We start from the raw sequence: 22,548 nt of genomic DNA, 5'->3' as shown, positions 1-22,548 counted from the left end.
AGAGAGAGTCTTTATTCTGCTGCATGCTATTTTAAAAATGGTTGCACAAGTTTTATTAAAGGGCACTTTTTCTTTAGTTCTTCGCCTTATATCTTGCCACCTTCTTTTAACCTTATCTGCCGTTCCTTTTGTCTTACCAACTGCATTTATTCTATTGCAGATTTTCTCCCATATTGCGTTTCTTTTGGTAATGTTTAAATTTCTTTGCTGTAGTTCATGAATGTGTTTATTTGCCTCTTCCACTAATATCTCTAACTCCAACTCGTCAAATTTCATTTTGCGCTTGCGACTATCCTGCTTTCCATCCAGACTCTCCATGGCGCAAACCGTAAGACACGCAGCACCTCATTTAAATACTGTGGTTTGCACCTGTTATCAATTGCGCAAGCATTCTTAGTTGATCACCCGCAAAACACACAACAACAGCACGTGCAAACTTTTTCATTGCACACGCAATTTAGTACTCTTTATTTAGGATCTTAGTAAATCAGGCCCTGAGTGTGCTAAAATAAACTTTTAAAACATTGAGTTAACTGAAATCTTCTTGAACAATATTTTAACATCAACACTAATCAAAAAGATTGGTGTGTATGTTGGTGTTTTCATCTTAATCTAGTGTCAGACTTCGACCACAGAAGCTCAGGATGTTCATTAAAGGTGAACATGTCAGAGGAACAACCAGGAACCGACATCATGGATGTAACAAAACTGTAAAATCTGTTTTATAAAGTCCAGATACGGTGGTGACCCACATGGACCTGATGACAAAGTTGATATTTGAAGAAACACTTCTCTGATGAGCAGTGGTGGACAGTAACGGAGTAAATTTACTTGAGTACTGTACTTAAGTACATATCCAGAGGATTTGTACTTTACTTGAGTATTAGATTTCTTTGGTACTTATTACTCTTACTTGAATACATTTCCAAGACAAATATTTTTACTTTTACTCGAGTAAATTTCTAGGAAGGCTGAAAAGTACTCGTTACTTTCAGGTCTGCTCTTCTTTCTTCTTCCCTAAAATCCTTTTGGACACAAGCTGTTTTTGTCAAAGGAGGAGACCTATCACAGTGCACGCTCTCCACTGGGATGTACGTAAAGCGGAAACACGTCAAGCCTCCTCAAAACGATACCGCCAAAGTAGCCTGCGTTTGTCAAGACAGAGCCGCAACAAGTCAAGACAGAGCCGCAACAATGGCTACGCCTGCGTCAGGAGAAGAAAGACAATCCGCTGAGTCGTCTGAGTCTGATAATGAGCCGGACTCGGAGCAGGGACTTTAACAAAATCCTTGGCCGTATCTTAACTCAATGTTTGAGTTCGACCGAGTAAAAAACGAGGGCACAGACATTTATTTTCAAATGTTTATTGTGTCTGCCGAAACAGAACTACCTCTCTGCTTTCAACAACTCAACATCGAATTCTCAGAAACAAGAGTTAAAAGATCCTTAAATTAATTTAGAAAAAATATAGTAATTTACTGATGTGGAAAGTAAGAAATTTACTCTTACTCTTACTCTTACTTTTACTTAAAGTAAATTTAAAAGCATTTACTTTTGGATACTTAAGTACCTTTAAAAGAAAGTACTTTTCTACTCTTACTCGAGTAATATTTTGACTGAGCTACTTTTACTTGTAACAGAGTAAATTTGTCTTTATTCAGGTTGGAGGACTGCAGTTTGACAGAGATAAGCGGTTCTTCTCTGGGCTCAGCTCTGAAGTCCAACCCCTCCCATCTGAAACATCTGGACCTGAGTCTGAATGCCCTGCAGGACTCAGGAGTGAAACATCTGTGTGGTTTCCTGAAGAGTCCAGACTGCAGACTGGAGACTCTGAGGTCAGTTCACAGATTTAAAAGATTGGAGAAAAAGGTCCGTCCAGACAGGTCCTCCACAAACACAGAGATGAAACTAAGGAGTGTGTTCAGTCGGAGACGTCTTCATTTCTCTGTCAAACAGACGGCTGCAGGAGATCGTTCCTCAACACAACTGGGAACTTCTAAGAAATACTTTTTCTAGAGACTATTCCTGCTCCAACTGTATCGGTTCCCTTTAGAGGTTAATTTAGTATACTTAATTGAATTAAACATGTCCAGAAGTATTATTTCTTTTTTTTCTCCTGGAAGAGATGTTTGGTCATATTTGAAATGGAACTCTAAAAGTTGAAGGTGAAGTTTAAACTGCAGTCTGTGATTAAAGGGGACATATTATGGCATGTAATTGTATATTTTAAACAGGCCTTGAATGTCTTAAAAACAATCTAACGACATCCACTGCCAATCCAGGAAGCAGGAACACACGGAAACACACGTCAGGCACTGGAAATCTGCAACAAAAAAACCACAAACAAAACACGAAACCGGCACGGAGCCAACCAAAACATGAACAGCAATCGACCCAAATCTTGAGAACTGATCGCAGTCTGAGCTAAGCTACCGCTACCTAACCCCAAAAACTACAGAGCAAGCATGCAGGTGAACAAGCCAGTGTGTATGTCTATGCATGTGTATGCGTGTATGTATATGATCATGCGTGTGTGTGTGTGTGTGTGTGTGTGTGTGTGTGTGTGTGTGTGTGTGTGTGTGTGTGTGTGTGTGTGTGTGTGTGTGTGTGTGTGTGTGTGTGTGTGTGTGTGTGTGTGTGTGTATATATATGTGACTAAGTGGCTATATGTGTGTGTGTATATGTATGTGACTGAGTGGCTATATGTGTGTGTGTGTGTGTGTGTGTAATAAACCAAAAAAAGCTCCACCTGAAGTGTATCTATAGTGGGGGAGGGGGGGGAGCAACCCCGCCACCCGCGAGACCAGAGGCCGACATGGAAGAACCCGGAACCCAGGCCACCAGCATCCCCACAGAGGGGAGAAGTAGGAGGGAGGCAACCCACCGCCTGCAAGGCCCACCACCCCCCCCCCCCCCCCCCCGGCGGCGGCCGAGAGGGCCCGCGGGCGGGGCCCCCACGGTGCGGAAGGAAGCAGCCAGGGATCCCGCGGCGGCGGACCGCGACCCAGGCAATCCCCGGCCACCTGGTCCGAGCCGGACACGTGGCAAGGAGGCCCTCATCCTTCAGGCCAGCGACCCCTGCCCGGAGAGACAGAGCCGCCCCGGCCGCCGACGCGGGCAGGCGCACCCGCCCCCACGAAGTGGCCCTCCAAGACCAGAGGGGCGCCCGCCGCAGAGGCAGCGGGGGGGGGCCGGAGACGGGCCCGGAGAGAGGGAACCCCCCAACAGGACGACACCTGCGCAGGCCCGACAACGGAGGGCCCCAGACCCAGGCATCCCATTCATTCATCCATTCACCTATCCTATACCTATACTAATAATGAGATATACTATAATAATAAGATATACTATACCTAATAATAATACTACTAATAATAATAATAATAATAATAATAACAATAATAATAATAATAACCATCTTTGTATAATATAATATTGATAAATTATTAAGTTTTGTTGTCCTGCCAATGGAGGCTCAAATCCTCCATGGCAGGACACTTCCACACCGCATTCTCACCGACACAGACACACAATCACGCACCGTTTCCCCCTCCCCAGGGGGGTCCAGCACCGCCAGAAGGCACCCCAGGCTGCACGGCGAGCCCCGCCAGGCCCGGGTATCCCGACCCACCCATCCCAGGCCGGCGAGGGAACGCGGTTCTGCGTTAAATCGACGCGTACCTATGCCGTAGGCTCTGCGTTGGTGTAACGCGGAACCATAAATCAGCCTTTAGTCACCTCGTCTTCACACAGGAAGATTGAATTTAATTCTAAACAGGTACACCACAGTTATTTACTCCGATTCCTCATCATTTCACTTCTTATGTTACAAGACAAATGAATCATGTTAACTGTAAAGAAATCACAACACTGAATTTTCAAAAATGACAACTTTATTGTTAAAATATATAAATAAAATGTATGCACTATTGCTGGCTCAGGAAGGGCCGCGCGTCTTCTGAATGTGAACAGCTCCAGGTGCTTGAAAGATCTGAAACCACAGAAGAAAAATGTATTACGGTACTAATAGAGCCCCGAGCCCGGAGCTCCTCGATGGTCTGGTCCGTGAGCAGCCTCCGCAGCTCCGTATGCGGCGCCAGGGCTCCGGAAGCTAAATACTTAGCCCATGCAAAGATCATACAAATAAAAAAAGAAAAAGGAACTTACCGCTGACTCGTGTGCAGTTGCCGGGTCCGTGCTGTGGGAACTGATCCTTTTATGAGGGTAAATGTCGATGCAAAATCTAATTTCTACTGTCCCGGTTGTGGGCGTGGTTTCAGCAGCGGAGGCCGAACCTCTGCGCCTCGGGTGACGTCACCATAGGCGCAGATTTTAATCGGCTCAAAAAAAATCACGTGACACTGGGGGATTCTGTAAGGCGGGGGTCACAGACCTTGCAGAAATTCATGGTATTTTGTCTCCCCTGTGCTGGCAGGGTGAGGGGAGAACACTTTATATATGTTAAAACAAGAAAAAACGTGTTTTTCATAATATGTCCCCTTTAAAAGTAATTAAAGGGGCTGGTTGGGTAACGTATTGCGTCACGCATCGCGTCACTTCCTGGTGTTTGCGGTCTGCTGCCGTCTCACGGCGTTTGAAGGCTCTGATCTCTCCCGACTTTTTTTTTGTCTAAAATTTAGATTGTTTTCTGGTAAAATAGCACTATATCTGGTACATTACTGTCTTTATTTCAACACTCGCTCATTTTCTCTTCCGTAACTTTCACTGTCACCAATCACCGATACATTTTCTGTCCGTTAGCCTCCGTTAGCATCTTAGCATGGGCTCTCCATCTCCCACCGTTTCACCTCTTTGCTGCTCAGTGTGTGAAATGTTTAGTTATTCCTCTGCCTCCTTTAGTGAAGACGGTAAGTGCTTAAAGTGTAGCTTATTTGCAGGACTGGAGGCGAGGCTCAGTCAGTTAGAGGTCCGGTTCGGCCAATTTGACCATAGTCCGAGAGCCTCCTCAGCTAACCAGGCTAAGCTAGCGGCGGACCGGCCCATAGCAGCTGAGCGTAGCCGCTCCTCTGCAGCTCCCGAGCAGCCGGCCAGTCAGGACCGCTGGGTGACGGTTCGGAGGAAGCGTAGTCTTAAAGGGCTCACGGAGCACCACCACCCGCTTCATGTGTCTAACCGTTTTTCCCCACTCAGCGACACACCCGTTGAGAAACCGACCCTGGTGATTGGAGACTCTATTGTGAGACATGTGAGGCCGACTCCAGAGACCATAGTTAGGTGTATCCCGGGGGCCAGAGCGGGCGACATAGAAGCAAATTTGAAGCTACTGGCAAAGGGTAATCATAAATATGGTAAAGTTATCATCCATGTCGGAGCTAATGACTCCCGTCTTCGCCAGTCAGAAGTAACTAAAATGAATATTGTCTCGGTGTGTAACTACGCCAAAAGTATGTCGGACTCCGTAGGTTTTTCTGGTCCCCTCCCCAATCTGACCAGCGATGACATGTTTAGCCGCATGCTCTCGCTCCGCCGCTGGTTGTCTCAGTGGTGTTCAGAAAACGACGTGGACTTTATTGACAACTGGGAGACGTTCTGGGGAAAGCCCGGTCTGATCAGAAGGGACGGCATTCATCCCACCCGGGATGGTGCAGCTCTTATGTCTAGAAATCTGGCCAATGTTATTAGACACTCCCCCTGACAATGCAGGGTCCAGGCCAGGATGCAGAGCTGTAGTTTAACACACTTCTCTGCTGCTTCTCGAGGACCAACGCCTGCCAATAAAACTGTAGGATTGCATTATGTAATTAGAGACTCTAAAACTGTAGGATTACATGATATTGGCGACTCTGGCCAGGTGCCTAGCAAAATAGAAGTGGTTGCAGTTCCCCGCCCTCCAAAAGTTCACCAGGTGCGGCGTTATAGAGGCGTTAACCAAAATAACCTTGTAAAAATTAAAACCAATGTACATTTGGTACCAATTACAGACCGAAAAATTAGATGCGGACTACTAAATATACGATCATTAAGCTCTAAGTCTCTGTTAGTAAATGATATAATTACAGAGAGCAGGAGTGATGTTTTCTGCTTAACAGAAACATGGTTACAGGAGGAAGAGTATGTTAGTTTGAATGAATCAACTCCGCCCGGCTACTTTAATCATCACATTCCTAGAAACACGGGCCGAGGCGGAGGAGTCGCAGCAATTTATAACTCCAGTCTCCAAATAAAAATTTAACCTAAGTGCAATTATAATACGTTTGAAAGCCTCACGCTTAGTCTGAAATTTCCGAGCTGGAAATCAGAGAAGCCAGTTGTGTTAGTGGTAGTGTATCGGCCCCCTGCTGGTGCTTATCTAGAGTTTTTGTCTGAATTTTCAGATTTCCTTTCTGGATTATTGATCAGCACAGATAAATTCATCATAGTGGGTGATTTTAACATTCATATGGATGTTGAAAGCGATAATCTTAATAGCCAGAACAGCTTATTATTCAACGTTGATAGAGGATAACAAAAGTAACCCACGTTTTCTGTTCAGCACTGTAGCCAGACTGCATTCCTGCAGCTCTCAGTAGTGAAGACTTTATGAGCTTCTTTAACAGTAAAATCACGAGAATTAGAGAAGAAATCAACCAGCCGGTTGTGGGCGTTTCTTCAGCTTTAGCGACTTCCCTAGGCTCTGACTTGTCTCTAGACTGTTTTGATCTTATAGACCTCCCTGAGCTGACTTCACTCGTTAATAGAGCTAAGTCTACCACATGTATGTTAGACCCCATCCCGACTCGACTATTCAAACATATTTTTTCTCTTATTGGTACGACAATACTGGACCAAATTAACCTATCCCTAAGTTTAGGATATGTACCACAGGTTTTCAAAGTCGCAGTAATTAAACCTTTACTTAAAAAACCTTATCTTGACCCAGACACCTTAGCTAATTATAGACCAATTTCCAACCTTCCATTTGTATCTAAAATTCTGGAAAAGGCAGTTTCAAGCCAGCTATGTGACTATTTGTATAGAAATGATCTGTTTGAAGTCTTTCAGTCAGGGTTCAGAATGCATCATAGCACAGAGACAGCACTGGTTCGAGTCACGAATGACCTCTTCATGGCCTCAGATAAGGGATTAGTTTCCATACTAGTTCTACTGGACCTCAGTGCTGCTTTTGACACTGTAGATCATGGCATTTTACTGCACAGGTTAGAGCATGTTGTTGGGATTAAAGGGACAGCCCTACGTTGGTTTAAATCATATCTATTTGACAGGTTCCAGTTTGTTCATGTACATGAGGTTTCTTCAGAACAGTCGAAGGTCTGCTATGGTGTTCCGCAGGGTTCAGTGCTAGGGCCAATCTTGTTCAGTTTATACATGCAGCCATTGGGAAGTATAATCCAGAATCATGGCATACACTTTCATTGTTATGCTGATGATACGCAGCTCTATTTGTCTATGAAGCCGGATAAAACAGAACCGTTAGTTAAACTTCAGGCATGTCTTAGGGACATCAAGGACTGGATGTCCAGAAATTTCTTGCTTCTAAATTCAGATAAAACAGAGGTTATCATTCTTGGTCCAGAGCATCTTAGGAAGGGATTAGATGGTGTTGCGATGGCTTCCAGTGCAACTGTGAGAAACCTTGGTGTTATTTTCGATCAGGATTTGTCGTTTAAACCATATGTATATCAGGTTTGTAAAATAGCATTTTTCCATCTACGTAATATTGCAAAGATTAGGAAAATCCTCTCGCAGAGTGATGCAGAAAAACTAGTTCATGCGTTTGTATCTTCTAGACTAGATTACTGTAATGTGTTATTAGCAGGATGTCCAAGTAATTTGCTGAATAGGCTCCAGCTGATCCAGAATGCAGCAGCACGAGTGCTGACAGGAATCAGCAGGAGAGACCACGTCTCCCCAGTGTTAGCGTCGCTCCATTGGTTACCTGTAAAATTCAGAATCCAATTTAAAATTGTATTACTTGCGTATAAAGCCCAAAACGGCTTAGCTCCGCATTATTTGCAAGACCTGATAGTACCTTATGTTCCTGGCAGAGCTCTCCGTTCTCAGAGTGCAGGTTTACTCGTAGTTCCTAGAGTATCCACATGTAGATTTGGAGGGCGGGCGTTCTGCTATCAGGCACCACTACTATGGAACCAACTTCCAATCTGGGTTAAGGAGGCTGACACCACCTCCACCTTTAAAACTAAACTTAAAACATTTCTGTTTAGTAAAGCCTATAGTTAGTGTTTAGTAATCTTCTAGCTGGTGTTGGTAAATCTCTAGGTAGTGTAAACTCTAGTGTGCCAGAGTCGTTCCTGTAGTTTCTTGTGCTGGCCCCCCCCTTCTCCTCCCTTTTCTCTCTTTTGTCCATGTTGCAGCATCCTTTGCCGGACACCGGAACCTGCAGCGTGGGAGTGAGAGGGGCAGGGTAACGGCCCGGGCAGGCAGGGGAGAGGTTTGTCCGTCAAGACTCCTCTCCCTGGCCCTGCCCCTTCTCAAACCTTTCCCCGACCCTGCACCCCAACCTGGGACTTGATGATTGGGCCGGAGCTTCGGGAGCTGCATGCTGGCCTGCGGTCCCCACCCCTGGTCATCCCGTTGCTGCTTCCACCTGCCTGCTGTGCTGCTGCCGTCCCTGACCCACCAGTCTGGCCCTCGGCAGGAGGGTCCCCCCTTATGAGCCTGGTCCTGCTCAAGGTTTCTTCCCTCCTAAAGGGGAGTTTTTCTTGCCACTGTTTGGCTTAAGGTTTTTCTCCCACTAGGGGAGTTTTTACCTGCCATTGTTTATGTAATAACTGCTCGGGGGTCATGTTCTGGGTATGGGTCTCTGGAAAGCGTCTAGAGACAACTTTTGTTGTATTAGACGCTATATAAATAAAATTGAATTGAATTGAATTAACATGTTTATTCGTATTCAGGTTGTAGGGTTGCATTTTGACAGAGATCAGCTGTTCTTCTCTGGTCTCTGCTCTGAAGTCCAACCCCTCCGATCTGAAACATCTGAAACATCTGGAAACATATATCCAGCAGCGGCTTCTCGTCCAGGCGAAGTATTTTCTTCAGCAATTGGGCAATAAACTCTGTGGTGTTGGGCCCCTCCAATCTCTCTGGTAGACCCACCAGACAAATATTATTTCTCCTGGATCGCCCCTCCAGGTCCTTGCATCGGTCATCCAGGTGTTGACTTGAGCCGTCAGCTTAACTGTAGCCTCTAACTCCGTGATGCGGTCACTGTGATCCGTAGCAGCCAGCTAAAGCTCTTGCATAGTTTGCCCGTGTTTCTGGACCTCTTCTTGCAGCGGTTCAATCGACTCTTTAAGCTCCTTTCGGACAGAGGAAATGTCGGAGCGGAGACTGGAAGACAAAGGATCAATTTTCCCAAAGATGTCGTCCTTCAGGGAGTCCATCATAGTTTGCACAAGCTTTGCATTGAGCATGCTATCAGCATCAGCCTCATCCACCTGCCGAGCAGCCGGGTCAGGAACAGTCGAGGCTTTACTGCGGCCTCCTCTCGATAGTTCGGATTTTTTGCCAGCGGAAGACATTTTGTTCCTTTTGTTTAATAAAAGTTACATATAATGGATCTTATATGCGTGTTCTATGTGTTCCAGCTATAAGTGACCAAAAAACATGCAGGACATTATCAAATTAAGTCACATCCTCAGGAGCAACGGGGAACCGCGTCTCACTCCCTCAGCGCCAGCGTCCCCTCTCAACTTTCAAAACATTAAGAACGCAGAAATACACTTTCAAAACATTGAGTGTGCTAAAATAAACTTTCAAAACATTGAATGCACTGAAATCTTCCGTCCCGATCCTGGTTACGATGTGTTGGTCGGGACCGCAGCTCCGCCGCACTTACGCACATCCTGGCTCACTCTGGCTCGGCCGCCTCCGATCACAACCCCCGCTCTGACAAACGGCTCTCCTTCAGTGAATCTTGCTCACAATCTTGCACATCCGCGGTCCTCTTCTCTGAGTTTCCCAGCTCTGTAGGCTCCGGTCCGGGACTGTTTGACCGTCCTCTTGTCTTAACGACACCAAAGTACGGCCACTTGTATTCCTGTGTGATTAAACAGGAAAACATTCAGCACTGCAGCAGTTGAGGACTGCAGTTGTCCATCCCTGCCTTAGACCTGGACAGGTTGGACTGACGGCTTATCTTTAACTAAAAGTAAAATATTAACTGATAAACTCAGTTTTAACAGAATTATTAGGTTTTTGCAAGTTAAGTCAAATTATAAATGACACATTACTAAAAATAAAGTACTTTAATATCTTATCCTTCTGCTCTCTTTTAATTTTTTATAACATAAAAGGATCATGATGATAAAAAACTCAGGAATCCTCCATAAATGATATAAAACTGGACACATGATGTGAAAATCCAGCAGTTCTCCACAGATCCATTCTGGTGTTAATAATTGTTGCTAGATCAGCTTCTGATCTCTAAACTGCTGCTTTGAACAATATTTTAACATCAACACCAATCAAAAAGAATGGTGTGTATGTTGGTGTTTTCATCTTAATCTAGTGTCAGACTTCGATCAGAGAAGCTCAGGATGTTCATTAAAGGTGAACATGTCAGAGGAACAACTAGGAAACAACATCATGGATGTAACAAAACTGTAAAAGCTGTTTTATAAAGTCCAGATACAGTGGTGACCCACATGGACCTGATGACAAAGTTGATATTTGAAGAAACACTTCTCTGATGAGACCTTAACACGTTTTATTCTTTATTCAGGTTGAAGGAATGCTGGTTGTCGGAGATCAGCTGTTCTTCTCTGGTCTCAGCTCTGAAGTCCAACCCCTCCCATCTGAAACATCTGGACCTGAGTCAGAACCACCTGCAGGATTCAGGAGTGAAACATCTGTGTGGTTTCCTGGAGAGTCCAGACCGCAGACTGGAGACTCTGAGGTCAGACATGTTTTAGTTTTGTGTTCAGATGAATCTGATGTGAAAGTTGTGTTGACACTAACCTGCAGACATCAGGCTGATCTCCTGCTGATCCACACTGACCATCTGACTGCTCTGGTTTCTTCTTCTCTGGTGTCTTTGTGCAGCTTGCAGTGCTGCGGTCTGTCAGAGATCAGCTGTTCTTCTCTGGTCTCAGCTCTGAAGTCCAACCCCTCCCATCTGAAACATCTGGACCTGAGTTACAACGATGAGCTGCAGGATGCAGATGTGAAGCAGCTGTCTGATCTGGTGAAGAGTCCAGACTACCAGCTGCAGACTCTCAGGTCAGTGGAGGTTGGAGTCGGTCCTGCTGCTTCCAGCAGTTTTCTACTAAATCCAGCTGATATCAAATAAAGATCCAGTGTTTCCAGTGAAGCTGCAGCTTATCAGCAGCTGCTTTCCCCAGTAAAGTTTTGAGAGGAGGATGATGACAGGCTTCAGGATCAGAGGATCCAGATGTTGGTTGTGGACCAGTGTTGTGCTTGTGTTCATGTGTCCAGAAATAAAGGTGTATTCCAGCTGACAGCCTTCCAGGATGTACAGACTGCTCCACTGCAGTTCTGAACACTCTGAAGTCCTGGATGTGCTGCATCACTGACTGACAGCTGATGGAGGGATCTCTGGAAACACTCCTTCATCTCCTCTCTTCTTTCTTCTTCTCTCCAGATTAGAAGGATGGTGGGAAAAGAACAGGACGGTGTCTGTGCTGAGAGGATGAGACGTGTCCTGATGGTCCTCAGAGGTTGAAGCAGAACCAGTTTGTGTGGACAAACTCTGACTGGACCGTGATGAAGATGAGGATGATGATGATGATGATGATGATGATGATGATGATGATGATGATGATGATGATGATGATGATGATGTACATAGTTTCTTAATTCCAGCGTTGTACAAACTACCAGCGTTCTACTCATATATTCATGTATTTCACGTTAAGTCAGAAAGTCTTTATTTTTATTATAAATATTGGTAAAAAACAGTACATCAAAATGTAACCTTTAATTTGAACTTGAGGTCCGTTCGACACTTTTTCCTCAAGTGCTTTGTCTAAAGTCTGGATGAGTTCTAGTACAGAGGAGCCTACTACTAATGTACTCATGGATAAATGTCTACGCTGCCGCGGCGGAGCTGCTCAACAAAGCAGCCATCTCCCCCGCCGAGTCACAAGACTCCCCCGGTGTTTTCTTTTTATTGACATGTTTCCGTTTCATTCCAAGTTTTCCTTTTGTTGTTGTCGTGTTTTCAGCTTTGTCAGGTTTTTTTAAAGTTTCTCTCTCCGGGTCACTGATGAAGAGAGAGAGTGAACGTTTATTCATGAAACACAAAACACAAATGAACTTGGTCAATGAATGTTCCTCAGAGTTTGTTCCAGTAAATATTGTACATGTTTTCTGGATATTACGATGATTGTTAACACTTCAAAGAAAGTCAAAATTCTTCAATAAAACTTGGATCTTTTCTTTTGTTCAGTTTACTGAGGTTAATAAGCTTGTCTGTGATTATTCTCAGTACCAGGAGCGTCAGCGACCATCACAAGGCACTTTTTATTCTCTTGTTCACCATCAGCACAAACCGGTTGAATCTGTCCTCCCCGAAGAGCCTGTCAGCGTTGTCTGGTACCCTCTACGGAGCCACGAAGACGGTTCTGATGTATTTGAACCCAGGTAACCCCGTCTGAGGTGTTACATCAAGAATGGCACAACATTCAAAATGTGTCTGTTATTTTAATAAAATCCTGTTCTTTCACTGTGACTTAGTTCTGAGGTTATGTTCATCTTAAGCCTGAATGAAGGCCACGGTTCTCAACCAATGAGATTATTGACACTACAGTGAGAGTGACCTGTCCAATAAACAGAAAATTGCATTCCTTGGGGATGAAAATAGTGGTCTAGAGCCCTCTATAATCTTTCTATGTGACTTAATTCTAGAGATAGAGATTTTTGTGCAAAAAAATCACCTTGAAAATCAAATTTGACCTTCAAAATGACCTTGAAATAGGACATTTATCTCAGAATTGAATTCCTAGCAGCAAAAAAGTAGAGAAAGTGACAATATACAACAATCTAGGACTAAGAGAAGCTGAGATATGACCTTTGGTCCTTTCAGCGGGAGCCATTTTGAATTTTCTGCAAACCGGCTACTAGAGGGCATCCCAATTTGTTTGCGGAGGTTTTTGTGTCCATACCTAACACCATGCTAAGTATCAAAAACTTGTCACCAAGTGCTCAATCTTTATGATTTTTGACATATTCCCTCCCAGCTAAATAAGGCGGTCTTAGATCAGCTCTTATTCAAAAACCAGAACTCACATACTGCCTTTTCTTTTTGGACTGTTTTGGACTTCTTCCAGTGTTGCACAAGTTCATACTTTTTTTTTTTTACTTACACTAGAAAACAAACAAGGCAAGGCACGTTTATGTGTAGAGCACAATTCAACACAAGGTAATTCAAAGTGCTTTACATCAACATTAAAAGACACAATTAAAACAATAAATAAATAAGATTAAATAAAATGATAAGAAAAGAGGTAAAATAATAGAAAGCACAAGTTAGAGTACAGGCAGTAGAGTCCAGCAGGTAAATCTCATTCTTAAAATGGCAAGAATTACGTTTCTATACGGTCAAAACATACAAAGACCGGGTCAAATACATTATTACAAAAGTAATCTGTAACAATTCGTACAGTGAATTTAACCAATTTGACAATTCTACATCACAATGCCTGCATTCAGGGCTTATCCATCATTTCTTTCTGAAAACCCCTGGTTTCCAGAAAGTATTTAATTTAAGAGTACGCTTAAATAACAAATAAAATGAAATAAAATCATGAGAAAAGAGGTAAAATAATAAACAAGACAAACAGTCAAACGAAACAGTACAAAACAACAAAATGTGTGCGTTTTCTGAGTGCGCTTCTGTATGTATGCACGTGTGTGGTGTGTATGGGAAGATGATGAGTGTGTGTGTGGGGGGGGAGGGACCGGTCTGGACGACAGAGACAGTTTTTTAGTTTTTTTTTTATTTGCGTTTCCTTTTCCCCTTCAATTTGCTTTTTAATTTTCATATTCTCGCATTTTCTTCTTTTCCCTTTATTACAAGTTCTCAATGTCTCCCTCCCCTCCCTTCTAGCTGTCCCTTACTTCGGGCCGCCATCAGGAGGTGGCCGGCTTGATGGAAGTCAGCTCCTTTGTGAAACAGATTCCTCCCTACGGGGTTGATTCACCTGTGGGCTGTAGACCGGCTATTCAGGTTGGGGATGACTTTTTCACAGTGGAAATCGGTGTAATCGCTGTAATCTGGCTACTATGATGGTAAATGATGTCATTTCAAGTCAATAATTGTATCTTTAATATTTAAAATTCAGGCTTCATCCCCAAATTCAGTCCAATTTAAATCAGTAACATTTACTATTCATGACTTTTCTGAGGTGGTGGAGGGTGTTGGAGGCTGGTTATTCTGTTAGAGGACTTTGGGACTAGTTAGTAGTCGTGTCAATCCTTAAAAGCAGATCTCAGCTGATTGATGAAAGCATGTATAGCATTTATAACATATATAGTTCATCATCGGACATCCGCTTCTCTGTGTTATTGTGCTGCAGTTAGGCTTGCCACCCGTCCCTTGAAATATGGAATTGTTACATAATTGGTAATTAAAAGTTGCGTTCCGTAGGCTCCAGACACTTCACCTCGTCAAGAGGAAAATCAGCAAAAGCATTGACGGGGGTGGGAAGAGGGCAACCCGTGGCTCGATAGAGTCACTGATGACGAATATAAAGCAAACTGCAAGGCTGCAGAAGAATGTTTTCAGTGTCTCACCTAAACTTCAAATCTTTATTCGTGCGTACAACAAAAATAAGTTTTTATTTATCAGTTTGTGGAATTAAACTGTGGAATGGTTTAAATTTGGAGTTAAAGGAGCTTGAGGCTCCTTTTAAGAAATGAGACTCTCTAGCGCCACCCTTCACCACGACGGCCGTCGGGGGTACTGCAGCCAACAGTGAAGCCGGCACGGGAGAACGGGGAGAACGCGCATGCAGCGTCATGTGACGTCACATCCGCAGCCCAGCGCGGGAAATTTGGGCCCGAATTGCAGCACATTTTGCAGCACACAGCCTGTTCAAGGCAATGGAGAGATACACTAGAGGGCTCATTCTTTTGGGTTTAGAACGCTTCATCTGACATTATTACTAGAAAACTTAAAACGTATACAAATTTTTTTCATAAATCCTGCCTCAATCCGGCCTCAAGCTCCTTTAATTAAAGGTAAATATATTATATATCGCAAACACTGACATCATAATTTAAAAGAAAAAAAGAAAAATGCACATTTTCTTTAATGTGTTCGCCTTAATCTCATTAAACTGCCAATTCAACCTGATCTCACAAAAATCCGTGAAATGCCCACGACCTCTCACCACTATTTTCCGTGGTATATTCACGGAAAATTGTATAATTCCGTGTGAGCACCACGGATATTGTACCATGCAAAGTCAATGGGATCCGTTGTCGTGATATATATACGGATTATGACATTATTATTATTCATATATTCATAATATATTCATTCATATATTATTCCTTGTTATAGTGGCTAAATTATGAGTTTTTCTTTTAGCTAGAATTTTAAAACCTGAACAATAGAATTCAACGTAAAATGCCGGATCTTGTCCATTAAAAACAATACTTTTTGGAACATAGTGTAACGATCACAGATAAGATAAGGCCTTGCCCGCCTGGGCAACACATCAGCATTTGGCCGACTGGTTATTGCAGTTGACTGTGGTCTGGGAGACTGTGGTTCGAGACATACTCTGGGCACGACTTGTTCGCCACAGTATTTTCCTCATTGTGTTATAGTTTTCTTTTAATATCTTTAACATTTCTAAACACAAAAACACGAAAGTGTCCTTCATAATTCAATAATACAATAGGTTCATGTTAAGGACATCCGTTTTAATTAGTTCTCCTTCGATTATGACATGTTATTAATGCTCAGTAGGCACAGGAGGTTTGTTATGTATTGTTATAGGTTTGCCTATGAGGCCTATTTCATGTCTATTTTTGCACAGTTCACTAACGCTTTGAGCTAGGAGGCTGAAATTCTAGACTCTGTATCAGCCCCACTATCTGCGCTGTCTCACAGGTTCCAGAGACCATTCTTGATGTAACACCTCAGGCGGGGTTACCTGGGTTCTGCACTAATACATCAGAACCGTCTCCCTTATGAAATAAAAGTCAGATTTGTGCTGATAGTGAACAAGAGAGTAAAAAGTGCCTTGTGATGGTCGCTGACGCTCCTGGTACTTAGAATAATCACAGACAAAACCCTTATTAACCACAGTAAACTGAGATAATTTTGACTTTTTTTGAAGTGTTCATCTTAATATCCAGAAAACATTTACAATATTTACTGGAACAAACTCTGAGGAACATTCATTGACCAAGTCAAGTTAATTTGTGTTTCGTATTTCATGAACAAACGCTGCTATTTCCACGGATCTCTTCACTCTCTCTCTTCATCAGTGACTCAGAGAGAAACTTTAAAAACCTGACGAAGCTGAAAACACGACAACTAAAGGAAAACGCCTCAAGTTAAAATTAAAGGATATATTTTGATGTACTGTTTTTTTAACAATAATATAATAACAATAAAGACTTTTTGACTTAACATGAAATAAATGAATATATGAAAAGTTTGTAGAACGCTGGAATTCAGAAACTATTTACATCATCATCATCATCATCATCATCATCATCATCATCATCATCATCATCATCATCATCATCATCATCATCATCATCATCATCATCACGGTCCAGTCAGAGTTTGTCCACACAAACTGGTTCTGCTTCAACCTCTGAGGACTATCAGGACACGTCTCATCCTCTCAGCACAAACACCGTCCTGTTCACTCTCATCATTCCCAGCTGGAGAGAGAAGATGGAAAAGGAAAGGAGATAAAGGAGTGTTTGCAGAGACTCCCTCCATCAGCTGTCAGTCAGTGATGCAGCACATCCAGGACTTCAGAGGTGTTCAGAGCTGCAGTGGAGCAGCTGTGTGTCTGTACATCCTGGAAGGCTGTCAGCTGGAATACACCTTTATTTCTGGACACATGAACACAAGCACAACACCGGTCCACAACAAACATCTGGATCATCAGGATGTCTTTTGTGTCTTTTGTGCGCCGCACTCTTAGTACATGAGGCCCCTGGTCTGGAGACCTGTGGCTAGAGCCTTATTAGAGCACTGTGGCCGACTGGGACTTGCAGAGTCACTGTTTTTAAGGGACCTGAGTGGCTTTAAGCTGGACTTTCTGCCGTGCTTTTATCGTGGACTTTTTAAAGTGTGGGGTCTGTTCTACAAAGACAGAAGGAATCGTTCAGACTCTCTTTTCTGGCTTCTAAGAGAGTGGTGTACGGGACACGGTTCAAGTGTGAGGCAGGACCATCCTTGCTTCAGAGACTGTATGAGGCCAAGATTATTACACTGGGCCAGGTGATAGACTGGTGCGGCCCCTTTCTGGACAGCTCTGATGGTCTGGCCTCTCGTGTTGGGGTCAGGTCTTTCAGGACCATCAGCTGCCAGCTGGGGGGCTGGAAACAGCAGCTGACGGTCCCTGAGAGGGCCTTACTGGTTTCACACCACAAAAGACTGAAATCAGCCAATTACTGTGATCCTTTCCCTGATGTTAAACTGTCTCCTGTGTTTAAGTGTGCTAACGATGTCTTGCTGAAGGTGAACACTGAGTACAGGCTGAGCTCTATGACAGGTAAGAGTATGTACTGTGTGTTGGTTAAAGTGCTGAATCAGCGTACACTGGCAGGTCGGGCTGATACTCCTTGGAGAGCTCACCTGGCCCTCACACAGGATCAGGGGCCTGAGTGGGGAGCACTGTACAAACCACCACTAACCAGGAGGGTTGGCGATTTACAGTGGAGGCTCCTGCACGGGGCGCTTGCTGTGAATGCCTTTATTTCCGTCTTGAATTCAAATGTTCAGCCTGTTTGTCCCTTCTGTGCACAGAGAGATACCGTGTTTCTTTTTTTTTAGAATGTGCTCGTCTTTCGGCTCTGTTTCTCCTGCTGAGTTGAATGTTCTCGATGTTTGGTAGAGACTTTTTCACGTCGAATGTTCATTTTATGTGTCAGGCACAGGAAAACTGAAAAGTCTAAATGTCGTCTTTTAAATTTTGTCATAGGTCAAGCCAAATTTGCGATCTATGTCAGCAGGAGAAGTAGACTGGAGGGTTCTGTGGATACTGATGTTGTTTTAACTTTTTGTCGGATGTTGAAAGTCAGACTCAGGACTGATTTTAATTTCTACTGTCTGACTAACAACGTAAAGGATTTTGATGACATGTGGTGTGTTGACAAGGTGCTGTGTTCAGTGGAGGGCAGCATGCTGCTCTTTGGAAATATTTTAAGTTGAAATTTATTGATTGGTGTTTGTACTGAAAATTGTTGTCTGTGTGTTTGGTTGGACATGATTTTTTTAGTGAATAAAAGTGGTTTGAAAAAAACTTTCTCTCTTTTTCTCTCTCTCACACAAACACACACACACACACCACACACACACACACACACACACACACACACACACACACACACACACACACACACACACACACACACACACACACACGCATAAGAGCGCACACTCCTCAAAAGTCACGTGGTTTCTTGTACCTGTAGAGAGGAGGAGCCTCTCTGAGTTCAGACTCCATGTTGATGTGGACGGAGCAGCAGAGGAGACCAGGTTAGTTTGTTCATTCTTCTTCTGCTGTTTAAATGTCATTTCTGTGGTTCTGTTTGGAGTCCAGCCGAAGTGCGAAGTGAGATCTGAGGTTTGGGTTCAGATAAAAACACATAACAGAAGTATAAAAGGTCCTCATAAGGTCAGCTGGAGAGACGTGTGTGCTGAATTTCCTGTCTTTGAACATTTCCTGTCTTCCTGGTTTCTGTTTTATCTACATTTTAACATGTCGGTAAACTGTATTAATATGATGATTTCAGTCTCACAAAGATGGATTTAATGTACATGCTTCTCAGAGTTGTTACTTTAGGTATTCTGTTAGTTAAAAAGACTTCAAACTTATTTCCAGGGTTTTTCTGCTGCGTCACGTCGTCTCCATAGACAGATGTGTAATGTTTTCAGAGTTTCTCCACACTGGAAATTACTATTTGATTAGATTTGATTGAATTTGTTCCCAAAACTTTGCTGCATTATTTTGAACAAACTCACACATGCAATTACATGTAATGTGATGATTTCATATAAAATACACATTTGTCACGTTATTCTTCTGCTTCTGTGAAAGTTTATGAGATAGAAACTAAAGAACCAAATTGAGTTTAGGGTCAGATAAATATGTCCTTGTGTTAAAGAAATGACTTGGACTCTTGTTCAGATGCACCTGTATCAGTTTTAATCAAACACAGGAAAACAGACCTCTGGAGGTTGTTGGGACATTTTTGAGAGCACAGTAACTGACATCCAGCTAACTTAAGGTTAGAATCCCGGTTTAAGGGGCAACAGGACTTTCTGAAATCACATGGGGGATGGGGTTCTAGATTATGTTACCTCTGTTGATATTTGAATTAAAACAGGAGTTTTTTTCCCCTCCTCACAGAGAAAACACCCGCCACCAGGAACCTCTGATCTGTGTGTGTGCATGTGTGTGCTTGCTTGTGTCCGTGCATGCGTAAAATACTTGTTTTATCACATTCCCAACAGACCAGTCAGAACCTGCTTCTCTGAAAGTTTATAAGGAGGTTTGATAGTCAGAGAGCAGAGAGGTGAATCCGAAGAGAAACAGAGAAAAGTGATCAAATCAGGTCAAAAACCGACTAAAGTTGTTGTTTGTTAGCGTCTGATCCAGCAAAGACCGAGACACAGACTGTTTAGATGGAGAACTGGTCCAGGACTATTGGTTCTGGTACTGTGGTGTCTGGATCAACGCTGCTGACACTAAGAATCATGGGAAATGTAGTTGAACTTTTCTAAATCAGATGTAGGAAGTATTTACACCTTATCTGGAAGAAAATATTTGTTGGCATAAATTTAACAATAATAATTTTAGTTTCTAAAATCTTTGATTCCAGTTTGAGTTTTTTGAGTAACTGCGATTTTTTAAGGTCTAAATTTCTATCTTCTTCCATATCTTTAGACTATTCTATCTGAGACTTGAATGTGACTTTAACACAAAGTTTCTTCGTAAGTCTGTCTCTCAGCGAGGCGTTCAGGGGTTTGTTTACCGAACAATGAAGGAAGTTTGCGTTGACCTAACAAAGTACGATCCATCGTTAAACTAACCATCTGAAATCCGATTGGTTCCTGAAAACTGTTGTTTTAGTTAGTTTTGAAGCTTTGATTGGCTTCAGCATAAAATTCACACAGACTATCAAAAGTTCAATGTTACGTGTAAATATGACAGTTGAAGAGTTTATTTTTAAAGTTTTACATAAAGCAGTCACATATCAACCACCACAACATTATCAATACAATCACATCTAAAATTAAAGCTGCAAGCAGCGATGAACGGGCCCTCGCACTCAAGGCCACCGCCCCCCATATCAGAAAAGACACCACCCACGACTTCCTATGTCAAACCATTCAAAAGTTATAGCAGAAAAAAGGGACAACCAATCAGAAGAAGGGGCGGGGCTAATTCAGGCCAATGAAGGTCAAGGACTCCATACAGAATCTGATGACACCACCCACGACTCTCTATGTCAAACCATTCCAAAGTTATAGCAGAAAATCGGGACAACCAATCAGAAGAAGGGGCGGGGCTAATTCAGGCCAATGAAGGTCAAGGACTCCATAAAGAATCTGATGACACCACCCACGACTCTCTATGTTAAACCATTCCAAAGTTATAGCAGAAAATCGGGACAACCAATCAGAAGAAGGGGTGGGGCTAATTAAGGCCAACGAAGCTTAAGAACTCAGTACAAAGTCCCATGACACCACCCACGACTTCCTATGTCAAACCATTAATAGGTTATAGCAGAAAAAAGGGACAACCAATCAGAAGAAGAGGCGGGGCTAACTAAGGCCAACGAAGCTTAAGGACTCATTACAGAGTCCCATGACACCACCCACAACTTCCTATGTCAAACCATTAAAAAGTTATGGCAGATAAAAGTATTCTAGGGGGCGCTGTTGAGCCGTTAGGCCACGCCCATTAATGCAAACCATGAAATATCAAATTTATCGCCACGTCTGGCTTGCATGCAAAATTTGGTGACTTTTGGAGAACTATCAAATATGGACCAATCACATGAAGGGGGGGCGCGCCTTTTGGCGTCTAGCGTCGCCACGGTAACACTTTTGAAAGAGAAAAGTAATGCGTGGTGTCGCAGGATGGAGACGCACATTTTGATGTATAACACACCTGGGTGCACGTTACGGTTCGGGCTGAATTAACTGCCGAAGGAATGGCATAAATTTCGCCAAAATGACACAATTTATTCAAAATGGCCGACATCCTGTTTGGTTTCGACCATGGCTCCAAGAGACTTTTCTTTAAGTTGTGCCATGATGAAGGTGTGTAGCGATTTTCGTGCATGTACGTCAAACCGTATTGTGGGGCTTGAGGCACAAAGTTTTCCGGGGGGCGCTGTTGAGCCATTTTGCCACGCCCATTAATGCAAACCATGAAATATCAAATTTTTCGGCAGGCCTGCCTTGCATGCCAAATTTGGTGACTTTTGGGGAACTATCAAATATGGACCAATCAGATGAAGGGGGGGCGCGCTTTTTGGCATCTAGTGTCGCCACGGTAACACTTTTGAAAGAGAAAAGTAATGCGTGTAGTCGCAGGATGGAGACGCACATTTTGATGTATAACACACCTGGGTGCACGTTACGGTTCGGGCCGTATTAATTCTCGAAGGAATGGCATATCTTGCTCCAAAATTACGTGATTAATTCAGAATGTTCAAAATGGCCGACTTCCTGTTCGGTTTCGGCCATGGCGCCAAGAGACTTTTCTTTAAGTTGCGACATGATACAGGTGTGTACCGATTTTCGTTCATGTACGTCAAACCGTATTATGGGGCTTGAGGCACAAAGTTTTTTCTGTCTGAACCAATTAGATGAAGGGTGGGCGCGCTTTTTGGCGTCTAGCATCGCCACAGTAACGCTTTTGAAAGAGAAAAGTAATGCGTGGTGTCGCAGGATGGAGACGCACATTTTGATGTATAACACACCTGTGTGCACGTTACGGTTCGGGCCGTATTAACTGCCGAAGGAATGGCATGAATTTCGCCAAAATTACACGATTAATTCAAAATGGCCGACATCCTGTTCGGTTTCGGCCATGGCGCCAAGAGACTTTTCTTTAAGTTGCGACATGATACAGGTGTGTACCGATTTTCGTGCATGTACGTCAAACCGTATTGTGGGGCTTGAGGCACAAAGTTTTCCGGGGGGCGCTGTTGAGCCGTTTTGCCACGCCCATTAATGCAAACTATTAAATATCAAATTTTTCGCCAGGCCTGGTTTGCGTGCAAAATTTGGTGACTTTTTGGGCACGTTTAGGGGGGCAAAAAGGCCCTCCTTTCGTCAGAAGAAAGAAAGAAAGAAAAATTCCTACAGATACAATAGGGCCTTCGCACTGAAGGTGC

At 43.3% G+C, this 22,548-nt stretch overlaps 3 protein-coding genes across 3 annotated transcripts in view; 2 read left to right on the top strand and 1 right to left on the bottom strand.

Annotated features, from left to right (window-relative positions):
- Window positions 1-12,582, top strand: part of LOC133457494 (protein NLRC3-like) — a 32,709-nt gene extending 20,127 nt beyond the window's left edge. The window contains exons 5-8 of the mRNA XM_061736829.1: window positions 1,662-1,835; window positions 10,703-10,876; window positions 11,023-11,199; window positions 11,582-12,582. Coding sequence (XP_061592813.1) covers window positions 1,662-1,835; window positions 10,703-10,876; window positions 11,023-11,199; window positions 11,582-11,633 — 577 coding nt within the window. The 3' untranslated portion in view covers window positions 11,634-12,582. The remainder of the gene's footprint in view (window positions 1-1,661; window positions 1,836-10,702; window positions 10,877-11,022; window positions 11,200-11,581) is intronic.
- Window positions 1-22,548, bottom strand: part of LOC133456428 (NACHT, LRR and PYD domains-containing protein 3-like) — a 687,319-nt gene that overhangs the window by 486,901 nt on the left and 177,870 nt on the right.
- The window catches only part of LOC133457492 (uncharacterized), a 133,022-nt gene continuing 129,110 nt past the window's right edge, over window positions 18,637-22,548 (top strand). Inside the window, exon 1 of the mRNA XM_061736826.1 lies at window positions 18,637-18,673. The gene's annotated coding sequence lies outside the window, so the exon portion shown is untranslated. The remainder of the gene's footprint in view (window positions 18,674-22,548) is intronic.

Source organism: Cololabis saira, chromosome 12 (genome assembly GCF_033807715.1).
Source record: "Cololabis saira isolate AMF1-May2022 chromosome 12, fColSai1.1, whole genome shotgun sequence".
NCBI lineage: Eukaryota > Metazoa > Chordata > Actinopteri > Beloniformes > Belonidae > Cololabis > Cololabis saira.
The sequence above is the reverse complement of the archived record's forward strand: the minus strand, read 5'-3'. Positions and strand labels throughout refer to the sequence as shown.